The sequence below is a fragment of the Chlorocebus sabaeus genome, chromosome 29 (genome assembly GCF_047675955.1).
Source record: "Chlorocebus sabaeus isolate Y175 chromosome 29, mChlSab1.0.hap1, whole genome shotgun sequence".
Lineage (NCBI taxonomy): Eukaryota > Metazoa > Chordata > Mammalia > Primates > Cercopithecidae > Chlorocebus > Chlorocebus sabaeus.
In genome coordinates, this window is record NC_132932.1 from 223,670 (window position 1) to 244,312 (window position 20,643).

At 53.1% G+C, this 20,643-nt stretch overlaps 1 protein-coding gene and 2 long non-coding RNA genes across 3 annotated transcripts in view; 2 read left to right on the top strand and 1 right to left on the bottom strand.

Moving 5' to 3' along the window:
* Positions 1-3,838: 3,838 nt before the first annotated feature.
* Positions 3,839-6,187, bottom strand: LOC140710656 (uncharacterized). Its single transcript, XM_073012915.1, has 3 exons — positions 5,879-6,187; positions 4,847-5,126; positions 3,839-4,727 (listed from the first exon to the last, which is right to left on the bottom strand). The coding sequence occupies exons 1-3, from the start codon at positions 5,988-5,990 to the stop codon at positions 4,259-4,261; spliced, it is 861 nt and encodes a 286-aa protein (XP_072869016.1). The 5' UTR covers positions 5,991-6,187; the 3' UTR covers positions 3,839-4,258.
* Positions 6,188-6,204: 17 nt separating this feature from the next.
* Positions 6,205-20,643, top strand: part of LOC140710659 (uncharacterized) — a 130,875-nt gene continuing 116,436 nt past the window's right edge. The window contains exon 1 of the long non-coding RNA XR_012091755.1: positions 6,205-6,285. This is a non-coding gene — a long non-coding RNA (uncharacterized lncRNA). The remainder of the gene's footprint in view (positions 6,286-20,643) is intronic.
* Positions 8,997-10,261, top strand: LOC140710660 (uncharacterized). Its single transcript, XR_012091757.1, has 2 exons — positions 8,997-9,092; positions 9,185-10,261. It is a non-coding gene; the product is annotated as an uncharacterized lncRNA (long non-coding RNA).

The window sequence follows — 20,643 nt, forward strand, 5'->3', positions numbered from 1 at the left end:
CGGAGCCTCACTGAGACCCACACAGTCAGGATCTGCACCTCCAAAGGCTCCCCCAGGCGGCTCTGGGCACACGGAAGCTGGGAAGACAGCAAATGGGCCCCGGGGTTGGGGGGGCCCAGCACAGTCCAGCCTTTTCTCTTTTGCCTCCTGAAGACTTTCACTGTGGATGTGTGTTAGGGAAGGGGGGAGTGAAGAAAGAGACAGGGAGAGAAGATAGAGACTGAGTGATGCCTCCATTCTGCAGAGAAAAACACCGAGGCCCTATCTCAGCACTCGAGACAGTGGGGCCACGGCGGGACTTATTAAGTCTCTGCCTCTCAGTGCTCTGATCTGCCATGTGTCTGGCTGCCTCTTCCATCCTGACAAACACAATGACTGTAATTCCAAAGTACTGGGAGTTGGGGGTGAAGATGCAGAGAACGGAGGAGTGGGGAGGGAAACGGCAGCCTCTGGGCAGCTACTCTCTAATAAACACAAACACAACACCAGAAAGGGCTTGTAGAAAAGAAACATAAAATGCAACCCAACTACTGACACATGGCCCTCTGTTCCATATTCACCCGCACGTTCTTAACAGAAACGCAACTGTGAACATGCAATCTGGTATCCTGACATTTGCCCTGACCAGGTTGTTACCGCATCTTCATCTTTCTAATTTTAATTGCTTCTGACGGCCCATCCGACTGGTCGAGCTTATTTAAAGAGCCCTGATTCTCCCTGATAAAAGGTTGGAGTCCTGTATCAAAAGCTTTTAGTTTTCTGTAACCAAGGGGGAAAACATGCTTCTTTTGAAAGATGACAAAATGTCTAGCTTCGAAGGGTCATCCGAGTATGGCACACAAGGTGGTCTGCATTCATAGAAAATGATGCCATCATATAAATCTCCCACTGTGTGACGGGGTGACACCATCACTCATCATCTGCCTCCCAGACCCAGTAAGTTTTGCAAAATTAATTACTGCACTTTACACTGAAAAGATCCCATCAAAGAATGTGTGTGCACAGGATGGTGAGGGGCGCCGGAGCTGTGTGAGGAGAAATGGCACTGTTCTCAGTTTCCTCTTCCATCCTACTGGGCTCTGAAGCATTGCTTCGGAGATTTTCAATTTTATCTTATAATTAAATAATATGAACTCTACTGGGGGAAGAAAAGCAGCCCATCACATTGGTATTAAGCCTTAATATCATTTTTGCCATCTTGACTCCTATCGCTATAAAAAGTCATTTTCTGTTCCCCTCACAAAACCACCCAAGGAATATTGCTCCAGATACCAAAGGTGCCCATGTGGGGCTCAAGCCTGGTGTCCAATAAATATGTGTGTCATTGACCTAATGCATGTCGTCAATTGAAACCTCACACTTCTGACTTCGGTTTTTAGGTTGTGATCTTGAAGTCTTAACAGTTTATACGCATTGATCTGAGGATATTGGAAACTTTTGATTAGAGAAGGTTGAATTCCTCTAAAGGACTTCATGAATGAAGAAGACAGCTAGAACCCCTGGTTTCCTGCTCCTCAGTGGAGATTCCAGGCGGGAGGCAGGCAGCAAACGCTTGTGTTCCTGTCAAGCGCCAGGCGTGGTGCTGGGCACGGGATGGACACCAGTGAAGACACAGCTACACGCAGCCCTGAACATCCCTGCAGCAGCCACAGGGCCTGGCCACACCAGGGAGCTCTGTGAACTCAGGGAAGCCGGTACACCTCGGGCATCCCTTGCTCATGTGTAAAGTGGGGATAAGTCAGTGCCCAGGATCACTGAGGGCCTGCCACATAACAGAGTCACTAAACGCTAGCTATTCTCACTAGGATTGGAAAGATTGAAGCTTACTACATTTCTGTGAACTTTCTATAAATACTGTATTGATGTTCACGTCACCACAGGCAAAAAGGACGCCGCTTTCGCATCCAGCCCACCCTAAGAATGCCCCTGGACTTCCCAGTACACTCAGCTCCACCAGGCACCAGGCCCTGCAGAAGCCACAACCTGTGACGAAGACAATGAGTCACTCTTGGTGTGTGGCACAGCGTGATGTGGCGGTGGGTACTTAGTCATGGTCAGTCCGCGATCCAGAGCTGTGGAGCTTATTTTAGGTTGGGTGAAAATCAATTTAAGTTTCCAGATATGTCTTGGGACAACAGAAGATACCCAAAGAAGCAGGGAAAAAAAAAATAAAAAACAAAAACCCACAGCCTGAGACAGAAGATACCCAAAGAAGAAGGAAAAAAAAAAAAAAAAAAAAAAAAAAAAAAACCCAGCCTGAGAAATACTTTCTTCATTCAAGGCCTGGGGAGTCAGGAATACAGGAAAGATATTTTCAATTTTATATTATAATTAAATAATATGAACTCTACTGGGAGAAGAAAAGCAGCCCATCGCGTTGGTATTAAGCCTTAATATCATTTTTGCCACCTTGACTCCTATCGCTATAAAAAGTTATTTTCTGTTCCCCTTACAAAACCACCCAAAGAATATCTGTGTAATTTTGAGCAAGTTGGGTTTTGCTCACTTTTGAGCATTAACTAGAATAAGGAGCTTCACCAAGAAAGGCTCCTGAAAAGCATGGTGGAGGCCTGACATGACGGCTCAGGTCTGTAATTCCAGCTCTTTGGGAGGCCAAGGCAGGAGGCTCACTAGAGGAGGCCAGGAGTTCAAGACCAGTCTCAGCAGCATAGTGAGATCCTGTCTCTACAAATAATAATAACAATTAGCCGGTCATGATGCTGCATTCCTGTCTTCCCTGCTACTCAGAAGGCTGAGGCAGGAGGATCACTTGAGCCCAGGAGTTTGAGGCTGCAGTGAGCTGTAACGGCACCACTACACTCCAGCCTGGGTGACAGAGCCAGACATAAGTACTCTTCGTGGTCTAAGGGAGAGTACAATATTTGGAATTAGGATCTGTTTTGCTCCTACCACAATCGCGTATGCACCTCACTCCCTTACCTAAGTTATTTTTCTTTGTGAGTCTTTCTCCCCACTTCCAAAATGAGGGCATGCCTCTCTTGGGACCATGTATCTAGGCTTGGGAGATAAGAATTGTAAAGCTCCTAGTATACAAAATATTTTCAACAAATGGTAGCTATGGTCATTTTAATATATTGAATTGTACCATAATTTCACATCTGACAGATAATTCCCCTGAAATTGATACTTGAATGTGAATGTGTTCTCTGACCTCCAGCTACAGGCAATAGTCTTCTATGTCAGGGAAAATCAAGTACTAATATAGAATCAGAATAAAATGGCAAAAAGAATGGGGGCACAACAGATAAATTCTCGAGGAATAACTTACTTAAAGGATTTGTAAATCTGTGGCAGCTAAGACCAGGCCCTCTAAGCACATCTGGAGGTGAACTTCCTTAAAAGAAATGGGTCCAAATGCTCCAACAGGTTCAAGATCATACCTCGGAAGGGTAAAGCTCTTTACAGAGTTTACAAAAAAATTGTGACTTCGGCTCTGCCAGGGAAAGAAAGCCCAGGCGACCCGCCATGGCGGGCTTTCCCAGGGACAGCCCAGGTGTGACCCACGTGGGCTCAAGGCCACCGTATTTGATGCCATCTGCAGAGCTGAGAGCAGCTGTCTCCCATTAACCCGAGGCTGTACCAACCAAGCCACGTTCCCACATAATACTGGTTTCCAAAGTACCTTTTTCCCCAGAAGAGAAGAGGCGTGCACTTACTAACCTCCAATATGTGTAACTCCTCCCAGGTGGCAAAACCAGGGCAACAGAGAACACGGAGATTCTGCCAATGTATCCTAATTTCACGTACCTGTACACAAACTCCCAAGCATTTTAGCAAGCTTTTGGACATGGAGCTCAAAAGAATGACCCATAAATACTTTCCAATACATACAGCATCTTAATGTGTTTTTCTTTCTTTTTTATTTTTTGTAGACACAGAGTCTCATGATGTTGTCCAGGCTGCTCTGGAACTCCTGGGCTCAAGCGACCCTCCTGCCTCAGCCTCCGAAAGCACTGGGATGACAAGCATGAGCCACTGTGCAGGACCCACAGCACTTAAATTCCAAAATCACCTTGAAACCCTGACCTTCCACCTGCCCTGGTGGCTTCCAGAGGTCAGTTCCTCTTCCCGTGCCGAAGGTTTCTTGTCTTTCGCGGCCCAGGTAAGGTCACTCCAGGTGCTCCCTCTGCTTTTGAAGGCCTTTGACTGAGAAGCCACTCTGGGTCCTATTAGGACCCCAAGGCGGCTCCATTCGTACTCGCACATCTCCCGGCCGGTTTAAGTCACGCTGACCAGGCTATTTCCACTTCACTCTCCTAATTTCTCCAATCCCATCCTCTGCGAACCCAACCCTGCAGGAGGAACGCTGATGCTGGGGTCCTTTAACTAGAACGCTAACGCCAGAGCACTTCCCCGGGCGCTGGGGGGCGGGCTGCCGGGCGGGGCCTGGCGCTGCCACCGGGGTGTCCCGCGGGGGCGGGGGCGCTGGGCCTAGGGAGGCTGCGCTGCTGGCTCGGGGAGCGCGCGGCGTACTGATGTCAGGGCCAGGGCGCATGGAGACGACGGGCCGGGCATCACGTAGGCGCTCGCGGCGGGCGGGGCGGCGCTGACAGCGCCCCAACATGCAGCACCCGTGCCGCCCCGCGCGCTCAAGGGCGAAGGGAAGGTCACCGGGACCGAGGGCGGGGGCCCATTCCCGCTCCATCCTTGTGCAGTGCGCGGTCCCGAAACGGGAGGAAATCCGCCATCCGCGCCTTTCCACGCATCTGCGGCAGGAGGAACCGGGAAAATAAAAATCAAAACCCAGCTCCGGGCGCGTCGCGTCTCCAGCCCGCGCTATCACTAAGGCTCCCAGGTGGCGTTCGCCTGGGAAGCGCCGATCTACCCGCCAGGGGCTGCGCGGCCTGGGGCGCTCCACCGTCCGGGCACCGGCGCCCTCACGTGCACCCGGGGCCTGGGGCGTGCAGTCTCCACCACCTCCGGCTCTTCAATGTTAAATGTCCTCCTGGCGCGCCCGCGTCGTGGACCCAGACTCGGGTCCCTCCTGGAGAGCCGCTTCCACATTGCAGGGCAGGGGAAACCCAGAGCCCGCGCCGCGGCGCCGCTGACGTCCCGGAGTCCCCGCTTCCTGGTCCTTCTCGTCCGCGGAGGTCTGCGGGGAGGGCCTGGGACCCATTTTAGTTTTCGGTTTTCTCACGAGCCGAAAGGCAACAGCACATGCGAGCGCAGGAAACCCATTTTTAAAATCTCCCAGCGGAAACGCGAGGGGCTGCCGGACCGCCTCGGAGACGCCAGGCGGGAACCCAGAGCACTCCCTCCGCGTCCCGCATTGCAGCAGCCAGGACCCCGCCCACGCCGCGCGGGGCACGAGGCGACAGGAGGCGCGCGGGGACCCGGCCGTTTCTTCCTCGACATGCTGGGGGGCGGCGTGGGGCGGAGTTGAAGGGCGGGGGGCCACTTAGGAAGTGATCGCGCTGTACCCACGCTTCGGAGGGGAAGCCCGGCCGGGTCCTACAGCTCAGAGGCAGAACGACTCCCGAGGGTCCTCCAGGCGACCCCCTCTGTCAGGCTCAATTTAAAACATAAACCGGAGGGGGTGGAAAGCTCACTATCTTCCGGATGGAGGTTCCTACCGCCATGTCCCTTCCTCCTCCGCCCCACCCGGCAAGGACCCGGGGGCTGCCTTGCTGGCTCATGCCGCCCCGCAGGTACCCCTGCCGCTGCCGGGCACGGGCTTCTCCCCAGTTCTCCCCATCGCTTCCCCGCTCTTCTCCCTGGTTCTTCCCATCGCTCCTCCACCTTTCCCCGCGTCCTCCCGTCGCTTCCCCCCTCTTCTGCCCCATCCCCCAAATCCCCTTCGCCTTGTTCTCCTCGGCTCCGTCCGCCCCTCCCTCGCCGCCGGGAGGGAGGTGCGCACCTTGAGCATCCTCGCCTCTGGTCAGCACGCCGACTGCCTTGCCGGCCCCGGAGAGGTGCTCCAGGAACTTCCGCAAGGAGCCCTTAGGGGCCTGGGAGTCGTCAGTGTCCATGGCGAGGAGGTCGAGAGGAGCCGCTAGTCCCGGTGCGCAGTAGGCAATGTGGACCCTGCCCGCGCGCGCGGGAGTCGGAACTGCTGCCCCGCCCCGCCCCAGGGCCAATGGGCGGTGACGGGCGGGGCCCGAGCGCACGGGAGGGGCTGCGGGAGCGGGGGCGTGGCTAGGTGCAGGGAAAGGGGCAGGTGCGGGCGGGGTGCGGGAGTGGGCAGGAGCACCTACGCCGGGGTCGTCCTAGGTGGGGGCCGTGCTAGCGGTGAGGTGGGCCGCAGACGTGGGGATAGCGCCACAGGTAGGCGGGGTCCCTGCGGGTGGGGCCGCGTCTCTGGTGCTCGAGACTCGCGGGTGGGCTGGAAGGCTCTGGTTGGGGACTTCAGAGATGCCCGGAGTGCCACAGGTGGGGGCAGGGGCAGCGTCCGGGGGAGAGGAGACCACAGGGGGGCGGGGGTCACATCGTTTGGGGGGCGCGCCAGGGTGGGGCGGGATAGAACGCGGGGAGCATCTCCCGGGCCGGGTGAGGGAGACCTTGAGTGGGCGCGAACGTCTGGGCGGGGGGAAGCCCTGCACTTGCGGGGAGCGCCGATGGCGGGGCGGGGTGGAATTGGGGCGTGGAGACCCCACCTGGATGCGGAAGTTCGCAGCAGGCCCTGCCGCTCCGGCGGTTGTTGGCGCAGAGCCCCGCTGCGCGCACAGCTTCTAGTTGCCGGCAGGATACCTCCTGGGGCTGCGCTGGGAGCCTCCGGGCGCGGCTTCCTCGACCTTCGCCCCCAGGTATTCTCTGTAGTCTGAGGTCGGGAAGGACGAACGGAGAGTAGATCCTCCAGGTGGTGGGAAAAACTGAGCGCGGCGGGCTTAGCTATGACGAAGCTGCGATTTCCCGGGCCCACGGGGGCTGTGGCGTCCACTCGGTTCCTGCTAATCCCACTGTATTATAAGGTGGGGAGAGTCAGCTTGCATAGTGAAACCAAAGAGAGCTGCGAGATGGAGAGTGAGAGTGAGAAACCAAGAGAGTGAGACACACACACACACACACACAGAGAGAGAGAGGGAAAGAGAGGGAGAGGGAGAGAGACAGAGAGAGAGAGACAGAAAAAGTCAGAGAAGCAGAGACACAGAGAGACATAGAAAGATAGAGAAAGATGAGGGGAAGAGAGAAACAGAGACACACAGAGTCTTAAAAAGAGACACAGAGAGACAGAGCAACCAGGAGAGAGACACAGAGAGGGAGAAACAGAGACAATTTAAACCAAAAGAGAAAAACAGACCAGAAAAGAAAAACAACTAGTAGAGCTCGGAACTGCGAAGGTGGCATCATTCCGTTAGTCTCGGGTTTTGCTTCCTGGGTTTGTGACATGGTCAGAGTCCTTGTCTTTGATTTCCTAACACAAGTTGTTAAAGTTGGAAGTGAGTGTGAAATTGAGTTAGTCTAGCTTTATTCTTTCACGGATGAGAAGTGAATTATCTTCAGCAAGGTGGGTGCAGGCGTGGTCCCCGGGGGTCACTGTGGTGAACAGGCTGCCCTTGTGGGCAGCCAAGTTCGTCATCACTGGGACAGAGCCCAGGACACTTCCCCGGCTGGCCAGCCTTTTCCTAGAACCCCACACATTGCAAAGGATGGAGTCCAGATCTATACCATAAAGAAACGAGGGTGGTTACAGAAAGCACCACGATCTCAGCTGAGTGGCTCTGAGCACCCCAACGTTGGGGCACCTCAGTACAGGTTGGGGCAGCTCAGGCTGTGCCCAGCAGGGAGGCCGGCCCGATCAAGCTGCAGTCTCCACCCTGAGAGTGTGGGCTCCTTCCCCCAGCGCGGGTTAAAGCATCGTGTGTCCACCTGTGCAGTGACTGGTCCCAGTGGCCCTGGAGGGCTGAAACCCTGGGTCCCGCCACTGGTCCAGGGCATCCGTTTCCCCTTCCTGCAGTTCCTGTGTCTGTGTGTCCAGGGGGCTCCGATCCCTGTCTTAGGACCATGGCTGAGGGGACAAGTTCACCCGCTTTGGAGCTGGCCCGGATCTTGGTTCTGTGGATCCTCGCTGTGTGGCTCTGGAACAGTTCTGTCCTCAGGAGATGGATCTTCACAGCCGCCTCTTGGGGCCATGAGGAGAATTAATAGGACGACCCCCGGGTAGCTGCTCAAAGCCCTGTGTGGGGCCAGCCCTGTGTCTCCACCAGTTCCTTTGCTCTGTGCTCCGCCCCACTGTCACATCGCCAGCCTTTATTTCCTTTTCCTTGGACCCAGACAGCGAATGCCCCGCTGGTCTTGGCAGCCCCTTCTCTAGTCTGTCCTCAAATCACTTCCTGACGGACAGCCCTGACTAGCCATCAACGTGACCAAAACCCCACAAAATAGAACCCAACTTTCCTATTAAACTGTACAGAGCTGTCCCAGCCCCACTTCTCACAGGCTGGCCTCATTCGCCATGGGATCCATGGTTCTCACCTGGGGCTGGGGGTGCCCCTGGCATCTGGTGGGGAGTGTCAGGGATGTCCCTCCAGGCCCAGTACAGTCCCCTAGCTGGTGGCCGGCAGATAGCAGCACCCAACCTGATGTCCCTGTGGCTTCTGGTTCCCCGAGGCTGGCTGTGCTTTGCTGCCTCTACATGCTCTCAGACGGGTGCCCTCTCTCCACCTTCACTGGTTAGCAGTGTTCCATCCATTAGAGCTCAAAGCACTGCCTCCCGGCAATGCAGCCCCTTCTCCTGGCCTGCCGTCTGCCTGTGCCCCGCGGTCTGTACCGTGTCCTCACGGACCGATCAGAGCGAGGCTCCCAGGGATGGAGAGGTTCCTGCTTGTGTCTGCTTGTGTCTCTGTCCCGCCTTCTCTGGACCTGGCACCGTGGCCTTTGCCGACAGAGGTCTTGGGTTGATTGTCAGTGAAGCAGACAATCTATATGGCTCTAAATGGCTGTGAACATGCTTGATTGGGTTATTTTTAAAATAATTGTATATGTAAACATTTGAGTGTGACACAGGTGGATTTTTGGCGAATGGTCTTGTTCTTCAGGGAGTAACCACAGGCCCATCCACAAGGACCATTTCCAGCTAATTTATGGAACGCTGTTCTACCTGGTTAATTTTCAACGTTATCTCAGCCTGAGAGGTAGGTCAGCATGTGACGAAGTTCACTGGTTTGAATCCTAATCTGCTCCTTAGGAGCTGCACCTTCCATGCCTTCGTTTCTTCCTTGGTTAGGTAGGGAAGGTATGAGCTACCTCAGAGTTGTGAGTGAGGCCTGCATCGAGTGACCGCATTAAAGTGACAAGGACTGCACCCAGAGTGTTGATATTTAAAGACCTTTAAACATCGCGATGCCGCATTTTGGTACCCAGGTAAAACAGCAAAGTTATTTCAGATGCAGACACAGACCCTCGGTGAGGTGGGGGGCTGATGGCAGGAGGTGGACCACCGACCCTGTAACGAGGGCGTGGTCTGTTCGAGGCTGAACGAAGTGCACATCATTGCATGTACCACGGAGGTCCCTCTCGTGAAGTCCTGGAAGGGTCCATGTGGCTGAGCCGTGTGGTCTGTCCATGACGTCCGGCAGGAGCAGAGCTTTCGGGTGCAGCCTTGCTCTTGTGCGCACAGCCCTCAACGGTCTCAAAAGTCTGAGGCTTAAAGCAGGCTTGGGGTTTCCTTACACCTCCTGGACATCTAATTTGCCTGGCAAACATGTTTTTCTTGGGTGTAAAGGTGAAGGAGTGGGTGATTCTGGTGAAAGTGTACTAATTACTGCACTTCTGGGTCAGTGGCGCTTGGTTGAAGACACTATCTGCCCTGGATGGACATCTCTGGGGTGGTGAGAACCGGTGGCTGGATGTCGCGGGGTTGCCAAGAAGATGCCAATTTTTTCCTTTTTCCTCAGTAACAACACCCTACTTTGTTTAGGGAAGCAGCACACCCAGCTGAAAATCCAATTCTCTTGCACGGCAGAGCGGCTGGTGACACAGGTCCAGATGCTGGGATGCTGATGGGGGGTCCTGGAGTGGGAGGTGTCAGGAGGCTTTCCTGACCCACAGCAGCCCTGGGCCCTTGTCCGGCCTTCTTGCCTGGGGCATGACACCAGGAAGGAAAGCAGCTTCGGGGGCCCGAGGGCCAGAAGGCAGAGTCCTGGCGTGTGAGGCAGGCCTGGGCCAGGCTCCTCGGAGGATGTCACAGACCTGCTGCCCATGCAAGGACCACCCACCTCTGAGCCCCACGCAGATTTTCCTCCGTAGCCAAGTGAAATCCTGGTACGGCGAGTGAGGCAGTCAGAGGCACCTTTTGTGGAAGGAGGACAAAGCTGGAGAGAAAGAGGTTTTCCTAAAGGCACAAGGCGCTGATTCTGCGTTAGGGATAATTCCTAGGAGTGTGGTTGCTGGTGGGTGGAAAACTGTAGCCAGAGAATAAGTGGGAATGGCACTTGCTGGTATTTAACTGATTCGTTCACGAATGGTCCGAACAGTTCCAGAGAAAAGAACATTTCGGACACAGAAGTTTTCACCCTGCCTGACAATCAGCCTGACCGTGGGCTGTTCCATCCTTCCTGGGCGACACTGAGAGGGTCTCAGGCCCTTCCGGCCCTGTGCTGGCATTTCCCCAGGGTGTGTGCCCCATCCCGAATAGGCTGGAATGCCTCTGGGTGCAGCTGAGCCTCTTGAAAAGGGAAGAGACATGTGATGTGCTCTGGCTGAACAGGAAAATGAGGAAGGACAGGGAGAGGGGCCTGGAGGTGAGGAGGATGGTGAGCAACACTGGGGACAGAGGACGTAGGGTAACACCAGGGACAGGGGGATGGAGGGTAACGCCGGGGACAGGGGCATGGAGGGTAACGCCGGGGACAGGGGATGGAGGGTAACACCACTTCTCCAGGTGCCTTTGGGGGATGCTGCCGCCTCTCGCACCCCAGAGTGAAGTCAACAGGATTCTGTCCCGTGGAGCCCCACAGCCTGGCAGCTGGGATTGTCGCAGTATGAACCACTGTTCACTAGCTCTGCACCCTGGGACAGGCTCCCTGGTGTTTCCACCCTGGTTTCCCATCTGGACAGTGGGACCCTGATGTCCCCGTCCCAGCTGCGCCCAGAGCCCTGGACTCCAGCGTGTCGTCGGCACTCATTAGCGTTTCTCTTGTTGTGGTCCGTGGATGAAGTGGCTCTCTCTTTGTGTGTTCACAGCCCTCCTGCTCACTTTACCTTCTGGGAACACTTTTTACATAGCTTCGTATGTGGGGAGGACTCGAGTGATTAATTGAATGTTTCATCAGGTGCAGTTCTTCTGTTTCCCAGTTTTGACACAACATTTGGTGAAATTTCCAGGGACTCCTGTGGTCAGCCTCACGGTTTCACTCTGTCACTTTCTAATGCAGTATTCTTTGGGAGTCTTTTCAATTAAGCGCCATCATTTAAAAATAAGTTTTATAATATGCAGTTTCAGGTTAATTCTTTACCTTTGGGTCTCAGGCAGTAGCTACCTACCTGTGAGTAGTCACAAAGGTTCACGCAGTTTTCTCTAGGCGTCCCTGGCTCGTAGCTCAGCAGATCCCTTCAGATGAGTCAGCCAGCTGTGTACCTGCATGTTCAGGATACTTGTCAGGGGCCTTCCTCAGAGCAAGACCGACGCTTACCTCATCCTTGGGACTTTGGAGCCCGCCCTGGAGAGACTCCAGCCACATCCTAAGGGGCCGTCCGGGTCCCACAGGCTGGTGGGAGTGACTTCTGAGCCACTCCAGACCACACTTTGTGTTCCTACACCCCACAAAGCCACTTAAAGTGCCGTGTTCTGGTGCTGTGTGCCTCACCAGTGTGCCACACAAGCCTGCACGGGGATCTGAGCGGGCGCTGCCTTCCTCAGGCTATGCTTGAGTTTTGGGGCAACTGGAGCACTCGTGGCTGTGATTCTCGCCACTGTCTGGGCTTCCCTAGAGGGTCTCACCCGCAGCCTGAGGACCACATCGGCAGCCACCGAGGAGCCGCCAGGTGCGGCCTTGGTCCCACTCAGTGCTTCTCGACTTTGGTGAGAGAGGAGACAGCAAAACTTCAGCTGGGAGCCCCAGGCCTTCTCTGCTTGGGGCCTTGGGACTGACATAGCACAGATCCTGCCATCCACGTGCTGGGGGCCCCGCCGTGCGGCTCCCTCCTCTGGTTAGGGACTGCACCCTTGGGCTGTGCACCTCCTGGTTCTCACACTCAGGGGCCCAGGGAGGGTGGTGGATGAAGAGAGAAGGAGAAGGGTGGCAGTTTGAGCCCAATTGTGTTGACTTCGTCTTCCGCCTCTTGTCCCTAACTACATTGGCAAAGTTTTCCAGATGAAAACTCAGAAGGGATTTTTAATGACTGGAATCTGTGAATTCCATGGAAGCCAAGTCTGTCCACCTCTTTCACCCGCCTCATTTCTCCCCGTTGGGGCTGATTTTGGCAGCGTTCATAGGGGCAGGGACGGAAGGGGTGGGGGTCAGCCGTTGGCCCTGTGTCCCTCCCCTCCTCCCCTCAGCGCCACAGCATTTCGGTGTCATCCCCTTCCGTGCACGCGTCCTCAGGAAAACCAGGTGCGGCTGGAGGGAGATGCCTGTGCCCACTCCCGTGACCTTCCCGGCCACCCTGGCTGCAGCGGCCTCTCGGCAGGCATCTTTCTGGTACTGCCTCCGTGCCCCTCCCATCACCTGACGCTCGTGTTCCTGAATCTTCACGCGTGTGCTCTGTGCAGCCACCTCACGGGTTCCCTGGGAACGGAGACAGTGTCTCACGCCGGTCAGAATGCTCTTCTCTGTCCACTGAATAGTCCAACACAGAATCATTCCTCTGTGATTATTTATGCTTTGTTATGTAGAACTGGAATAAAGAAAAAGTGAATTTAGACATTACAGCCATCAGGTTGAAGCTTAGTAATTGCATTAGGGAATTAAATGGAAGCATTTGAGCTTCTCGAGTTCTAATTCCACATCTTCGTATCCCCATCACCCCATACCCAGTGTCTAACACAGCTCTTGGTCTAGGAGTTTCTTGATAAATGCTTACTGAATTGAACTGTACTGAGCTTAACATTCCCACCCAGAGTTAGAAGCCAGTCCCTGAACAAATTGCATTTAGAATATGAGTTTGACGTTACTGTGGTAAGGGGTATCCTACACGTCATAATTCCTAGTCAATGTTGGGTATTTAGTCAAATAGACTCAAGTATAGAGAAGCATAGGCCCATCTGGCAAAAGGGCAAGGCACGGTGCTTTAGGTCCAGGTCCCCAATATCAACTATGAAAATAAAACGTCAACTCCAATGACAGCCCTGTCCTAAGCTGGTCACTGTTTACGCTAACAATTATAAACAGCTCGAACTTGCTGTCCTGAGAGGCAACGTACCCTCCATTCTCTCTGCAGTGTAGCTGCCTTGGTGGATGGAACATGCCCCTCCTCCCTCCCTCTCCCTATCCCTCCCTCCCCCCTCCTCTCTCCCTCCCTCTCCCCTCCTCTCTCCCTCCTTCCCCTCTCCTTCTTCCTATCTTCTCTCACCTTTCTCCCCCCACCTTCTCTCCTGGACAAGGGGTAGAAGAGAGGAGACCTCCGGAATCTTCTGCTTCATCCAAGCAGCTTGGGGGCAGCATCAACAGCTGCAATTTGGCTGCCCCAGCAGGTGCCTCAGGGCAGCCTTTCTGATGGGAATCCTGGAATCGTGTCTTTCCTTAATGTGTCCTAAAGGCTGGAGGACATGAAGTGAAACAATGCTCCATGCTCAGTCCTGTGATTTTGTGTAATTATTGGACTTACTTTGAAATTAAACTAAATGATACCCAAGGTAGAGCATGAAAAAAAAAGAAAAAACAGGCTATGGTGTTTGAAAAGCAAACAAAACCGTTTGGTTTGTTGGTTTGTTCTTAGACCTTCACAGGCTCCTAGGTCACACGTTTCAGTTTCTCAGCAAGTGACATTCTCTGCAGAAGCTGTGTCAGTCTCTTGTTTGATGATGTCAGCCACAGCAGAAAGAAGCACTCCGTAGGCCCCGTGCTCAGCACCTTGGCGTGAGCTCCTGCCATCTTTCGTTCATGCTCATCACAGCTCTGTGCAGTGGGCATCCTCCTGATCCCTGTGGGAGGATGAAGGATGGAGGCGGAAGGGTGAGTGATGGCAGGATCACATGAGGGGTCTCTCCCGAGGTAGGGAGGGGAACCGGCCCAGGACCTTAGTGCCCATCGAATCCTTCCTCCTCCTCCTCTGCCTCTCTGTGACTGTTTGACTCAGGCTGCAGGGACGGACATGAGTATGTGCAAAGCCTGTGTGCACCCCTGGGAATGTGTGCTCATATTGGCAGGGAGGGATGTGAGGTTGTACAGAGCGTGTGTGCATACCTTGGCGGTGTATGCTGGCGTTGGCAGGGACAGATGTGAGCACGTATGGAATGTGTGTGCACACCTTGGGGATGTGTGCTGGCATTGGTAGGGACAGATGTGTACAGAGCGTGTGTACACACCTCGGGGTGTATGCTGTTGTTGGCATGGACAGATGTGAGCGTGTACAGAGCGTGTGTGCACACCTCGGGGTGTGTGCTGGTGTTGATAGGGACAGATGTGTACAGAGCGTGTGTGCACACCTGGGGGTGTGTGCTTATGTTGCTTTGTAACCGGCAAATACGTGGCCCGTTGCGTCGGGCGGCCCTGCGCCCATGCTGAGTCCGTCAGTGACCCTCGGGTTGGGGTCTCCATCTGCCCAGACAGCACTCGAGTGGCTTGAGGTTTCAGATTCTTCCTCTACGGATACTTGGGCCTCCTCAGGACCAAACATCAGAACCAGCCAACTGCAAACTACAAGAACGTTCAAATGCATCTTCAGTAGGAAAAACAAAAGCAATTGGAAAAATTTTCCAACGTGACCCCGTGGTTAAGCCGTTAGATACTCCAGCCAACAGATTGAGTCACTTTAAAATTCACACCAATTAAAATGGTTGTGAGAGTTGCAGAACTTTACCGTTAAACCTTGAAATAATTGAAGCATTCTGCTCCACTTGCTTACAAACTAGGGTTGGGGATACCTTTCAGTCCAAAGTAGCAACCTTCTAAATCCAGCTTAGATGCGAGGCTCCCACTGACACAGGAAGAGACAGTGGCCCTTGATTATTCTCCTGTGTTCAGATACTGTGTCATTTCCTTTTTTTTTTTTTTTTTTTTTTTTGGTATCCTGATCATCACTTCTGCTTTTCCAATTCAAACTAAAGGGAGTTTAGTTCTGTTTTGGAGAAGCTGTGGTTAGTGGTTTCTTTTCATGGTTTGCTTAATCTCTTAAGTCTGGTGCTTACATTACCCAAATAGACTTTTCTTTAGTACCACAGTGCCATAACCAGGGCTTCTCCCTCCATATCTGCTCCCCAGGAGGCTCCCTAGGAATGGGAGCTGGAGATCCAGCCCCTCTCCATGTGCCGTTTTCTTTGAGTCCAAGGCAGGTTTGGCTCAGAGAAGAAAAGAGGCCTCCGGGTTAGCTGCCTCTGACTGCTTGCTTGTGAAATGTTTAATGATAAGGCGACTTCAAAACTAATTTACACATTGATAGTTGTAGCTTGAAGTATCACCGCAGTCATAAGAACAAGAAACACTCCCATAAAGTAGATAAGCAGAAAAAAAGCCATAGAAGTTTAATAGAGCACAAATAAAATGGTGTTGTAAGAATGTACAGTGGGAAATGCTCTCAGTCCAGCCAGATCCAGCTGTGACGTCAGTCCAGCTGTGGTGTCCTCCTGTAAAAACATTCAGCCACATGTGGCCCTGATTGCAATCACTAGTCTGAATTTTGATCCAGAATGTTCTTGGGGGCCGATGCTGGGACTGTTCCAGCAGTTGAGTCTGATTGGGCGTCACGGTGGTGATGTGCTTATCGCAGACAGCTGGGCTGAGTGGTGGCCACCCGTGCACTCGCCACGTGCAGCCGTTAGTCTGGTGATGGGGTTGCATGCGGTGCGGCTTGTCCACCTGGGCTATTAAAGTACAGGGAACCCAACCGCGGGCGGGTGCGTCCCGACATGGGAGCTGTCTTTTTTATCCAGGGCCCTCTGGCGCTGCAGACCCCTGCCGCCAGTCTGAGCTCACAAGGAGGTACCGGAGGGCTCTGCTGGGGCATGGAGGTCCCTGGGCAGGTGGTCACTTATTGCTTGTGGAGTGGTCCGTGGCCTGTGAGTTTATTCTCGGGGTTTGTGTGGGCGAGGTTAACCAGTTCACAGCTGGGCACTTACCCCTTACACAGGTGACACTAGTTAAAGTGGAATCTATATTAGCTCACACAGGCGTGTCTGAGGAACTGGGAGGGTGGGGAGGTTTGGCCCTAGCACTAGAGCCTGGGCTCCTGACATTCTGCGTCTTCCTGTTGGGGGGCCGTCAGGGCCGCTGTGAGTCCTGAAGACAGTAGGTGCCATATGGACCAGGGGATGCAGAAGCCTCTAGAGGCTGTGGGGGGCAAGGAGACGGTCGCTTACCCAGAGCCAGCCCTGCCGACACCTCGACGTTAGATGGTGGGAACTGTTTTGGACTCCAGTTTCCAGAAATGTGAGAAAATAAGTCAGTGTTTAGGGTGCTAAATTTGGGGTGATTTAGTGGAGAAATAGAAAACTAGCCCACAAAGGTGCACGCATTGAAATGTGCTCTCTCCAGGTGTTCACAGTGGTGTGAAGGGGATGGCATCAGCGTTCTGGGAACTATGCAGTTTCACTGAAGGAAGGGGGTTCGCCACTCCTTTCCTCATGTAACTGAAGGTATGTATGCCTGCCACACCGCCCAGGAGACAGGGACTGGAATTCTGACTTTATTTCTTATGGGAACTAAGCCACAGTCAGAACACAGTGAGGGCTGAAATGAGCTTCCTACAGCCTGAACTGGGAAGAGGAATCGCAAGTAGCTTGTTTTTTTCTACACAGACCTGTCCTTTCAGGTTTTGTTAAGTTCTGGAAAAAGGGAGAAGCCAGGCACACCTCAGCGAGGGACAGTGTTTCTGGAGGTGGCACGGCTTCAGCCTTAATGTGGCCGTGTGGTTGGGAGGCTCAGAAACTGCCCTCCAAGGGCACTCATCTGTTCCTTATTGCAGTAATACCTCGTTTACAGAAATCCACAGAAATTACAGTGCGGGAGGCCTCTGGTCTGGATGGGTTTGTGTGGACCGAGGTCACGGGGTGTTGTCCCAAGTGCTTATCCTGATCTGGCAGAGGCTCTGTTTCCAAATAATTATTCTTCAGTTTCAGAGCCTATACCTGAGTGATAGTCTTTTAACTTTGTTGCATAAAAGTAAAGTATGTCTTGAGGGTCTAAAAACCTATTTAGTAGTCATGGCTTTAAACTCATACATGGGGCTTTGGGATGGAGTGAAAACCAGTGTCACCTGCGTGGATGCTGCGTGGTATTTTTAGCGTGGTGGCCTACTCATGCCTTGAGCTCCATCTGCAGTGTGAGCAACAGCTGTGCATTTGAGAAATGTAGGCAGGTCTGCTTGCTCCTCCAGGGGCCTGCGGGCATCCGGGTGAGGGGCCTGGGATGAGGCCACATCAGTGGGAAGGAGCTTGATTGTGTCAGCAGATATGTCTGCTTCTACAGGCCTGAAAGCCAGCCAGAACCCAGTTTTCCTTTGGTAATCTAATGCCAAAAAAAAAAAACCGTTTCTTGGAGATTCTTGTAATTTATATTAATGAACCATTTGACCATAAATAAAATGTTATAAATGCATGAGGCTTTACAATTTGGCAGATGTGTAACTCACATGTCGTTATATCAAACTGTTGAAGATATTTGTTTCACTTGAAGGCTTTTAGCATTTTATGCGCAAACCAAATGCCAGTAGCATTTTGAAGGAGTATTTTGGAATTTTAAACACAGTGGGACAGTGCTGGGTCTCTGGGATGCTGGTGAGGTGGACGTGACCTCAAGCTCTTGGAGCTTGCAAGCAGGATTCCTAAATTGTCACACCTGCAGTGCTGGAAGTCAAAGTGGGTTTCTGTAAATGAGGTATTAGTGCAATAAGGAACAGATAAGTGCCCTTGGAGGGCAGTTTCTGAGCCTCCCAGACACCCCAGGAGGAAGCGGGGTGGGAGGCAGTTACCCACCAGAACCTGGACGGTGGATCGTGTTTGCTGGTGGCCCTGCTTGGCAGGCCATTACGTGCAATAAGAAACAGGTGAGTGCCCTTGAGAGGTTTCTCAGCCCCCTTCAGAACCGCAAGTGGAAGACGCTCCAAGGTGGGGGGTGGGGGTTCGGTTATCCACAGGAGCCTGGTTGGTGGAGCTGGGTTTGCTGGTGGTCCTGCGTGGCAGGTCATTACGTACAATAAGGTACAGGTGACTGCCCTTGAGGGCGGTTTCTCAGTCTGCTTCGGAACTGCAAGTGGAAGACGCCCCAAAGTGAGGGGAGGCTGGTGGTCGGTTATCCAGTGGGGCCGGGTTTGCTGGTGGCCGCTGCATGGCAGGTCACTGCGTGGAGCGATGGGAGGTGAGTGGAGTGGGAATAGAGGATACACCCTCCACAGCTACTGCTGGCAGTTGGCTCTGGTAGCAGAAGGGGCATAGATAGAGGGATTCCCATTAGGGGCAACACGACTGGGGTCCCACGTGTGGTGGATGCCGAGGTGTGGCTATACGTAATCTCAGTCTGCACAGCCGTCCTGGTGAGTGGGTTCAGTTACCTTCCCATCTCACATTTGAGAAATCTCGGGGGCTCACATCACAGCTAGGTGGGTTGGAACTAATGTCTCAGGCAGGACGTTGGCCCCAGAGCCCAGATCTTACCCGCCCCCACTCTTTTCAGTCCACCCAGCTTGTAGAGAGGGGTGTGTGGTGGTGGGTGGTGGCTGAGAAACCAACACAGTAGAAGGGGGGGAGGAAATAAACCAGGCAGGAGACACAGGCAGTACTTGGGAGGTCTGCACGGGGTGTGGGTGTGGGAGGCACCTCTGGGCCTGTGAACCCAGTTCTGTGCTCCTGGCTGGCCCAACCTTGGCCCTCAGCCACATGCTGCGTGCTTTAGGTGAAATCTCAGTCCCTCGTGTGGTACGGGCATCTTTTCTCCCTGGCTTTGCCTCTCTTTAAATCACAGAGTCTCAGTGGGGATGGCGGGGTGGTTGGTGGTTCACGGAATTTACCCTCCAACTCCCCATCCTTGTCCTGTCCTGTCTGGCCTGTTACCTGAATCTGTGTCTCTTCAGAGCCTGCAAATGAGTGGAGGCCACGGCAGCTTCTTGCTGACCAATCTCTCAAACTCTTATTCATCAGAATAGTGTTAAATGCTGATTCCTAGGCCACCTCATTAGATTCTACGCCTGCCTGGCATGGGTACTTTGGGGAAGGTACAGAAGGTTACTGGGATGTTCCAGGGGGGAATTTGCATTGTTGAATGTCTATTGTGTTCCTTCCAGCACTCTACTTTCCACGCACACGTGGCATTAAACCTGGAAGTCCTCTGGGTGCTGTGCTGGTGAGGAAGCCCCGGCTGGACGAGGGGCTGCTGGGGCTCGGACTCGATTCCTGGGCTGGGGGCTGCGGGCTTATTCTCTTCAGTGGGCCTGCTGATGGGATGCCCTGAGAAGTCCTGCTGTGCACTCAGGGGAAGGTGCAGAGACAGGCTCAGAAAAGACAGACCATGGATTTAAAAAATCCTACTGGAAAATCTTTTATGAGCAAAGTAATTTGCATCTAACTGAAGACAATCATTGCTTGAATAATTGGTTTGTTGACAAAGTTGGTCCTATGAACAGATTAAAGTTTTCATTCATGCCTTATCTATAATGTAAATAGGAGCTATTACCACAACTTATATTAGCTTTAAATTTCGTATCAGATTGCAGTCCAGATTACAAACGGCTGCTTGATAATCTAATTGATAAAACGGAGCAATTTAGTGCTTGGAACCCAGAGTGAAGGGAACAGAACTGCTTTGGTTTCTCAAAAGCGTGTGACTGAGTGGTGACCTGGGGTGAAGAGAAGTGGCTGGAGTCATTACACTCAAGGAGATGATCTGCCCCCGCCTTTCTCAGCTGTCTTCTGGACAAAACAAAAGGGTGATAAATGGAAAAAATTCAGCACTGAGTTCGTCTATGCCCTGAGCTTCTCATACGGTCATTAATGGGCTGTATCTGTGAAGCCTCCATACAGGCACAAAGGAATTAGGCTAGAGTAAGGCGGCCGGCGACCTCTGGCGTCTGGACCGCGTGTCATTTCCTAAAGCCCTCTTGGGTGAAATGACAGTCGCAATGTCTGTTCGGAGAAGTGTAATCTCACGTATGAGATGCAGATTTTAAATGATGCAGATTTTAAACACCAAAGTCAGGAAGCTTGGTGGGAGTGGCTGTCTTCCAAGTGGTTTTCTGTGCTGCCATGGATGAGGCGTGGATGTGTCATCTGTTGGTGAGATCCACTGGTGAAGGGGCTAAGCAAACCATGGAGGTCAGGGGTGTGAAGGTGCATCTCTTCTGGCATCCCAAGTAAATACATTTTGTAAAACTTGTGAATTTGACCCTGACCCTAACCCTGAGTGTTGAAGTCTGGTGCAGTGTCTTGAGCCCTCTTCTGCATTGAGGGTGAGTGACTGTAAATGACCGATTCCTCAGTGGTGAAAGTTCAAATTTAGCTTCCCTGAGGAAGCCAGACCTCAGTCACCCGTATCTCCATTGTAAACACTGCGGCCCCTACGCGGGTGGCTGCAAGTATCCAGGCCTTCCTTGGAGAAG

Excerpts from the sequence above, each read along its gene's own strand:
- LOC140710656 (XM_073012915.1), bottom strand. The coding sequence starts at position 5,990 with ATGGACACTGACGACTCCCAGGCCCCTAAGGGCTCCTTGCGGAAGTTC. Across the intron at positions 5,127-5,878 it reads CAGAGGCGAGGATGCTCAAG|GCCCTCCCCGCAGACCTCCG; the intron begins GTGCGCACCTCC and ends AATGGGTCCCAG. Across the intron at positions 4,728-4,846 it reads GGCCGCGCAGCCCCTGGCGG|ATGCGTGGAAAGGCGCGGAT; the intron begins GTAGATCGGCGC and ends CTCCTGCCGCAG.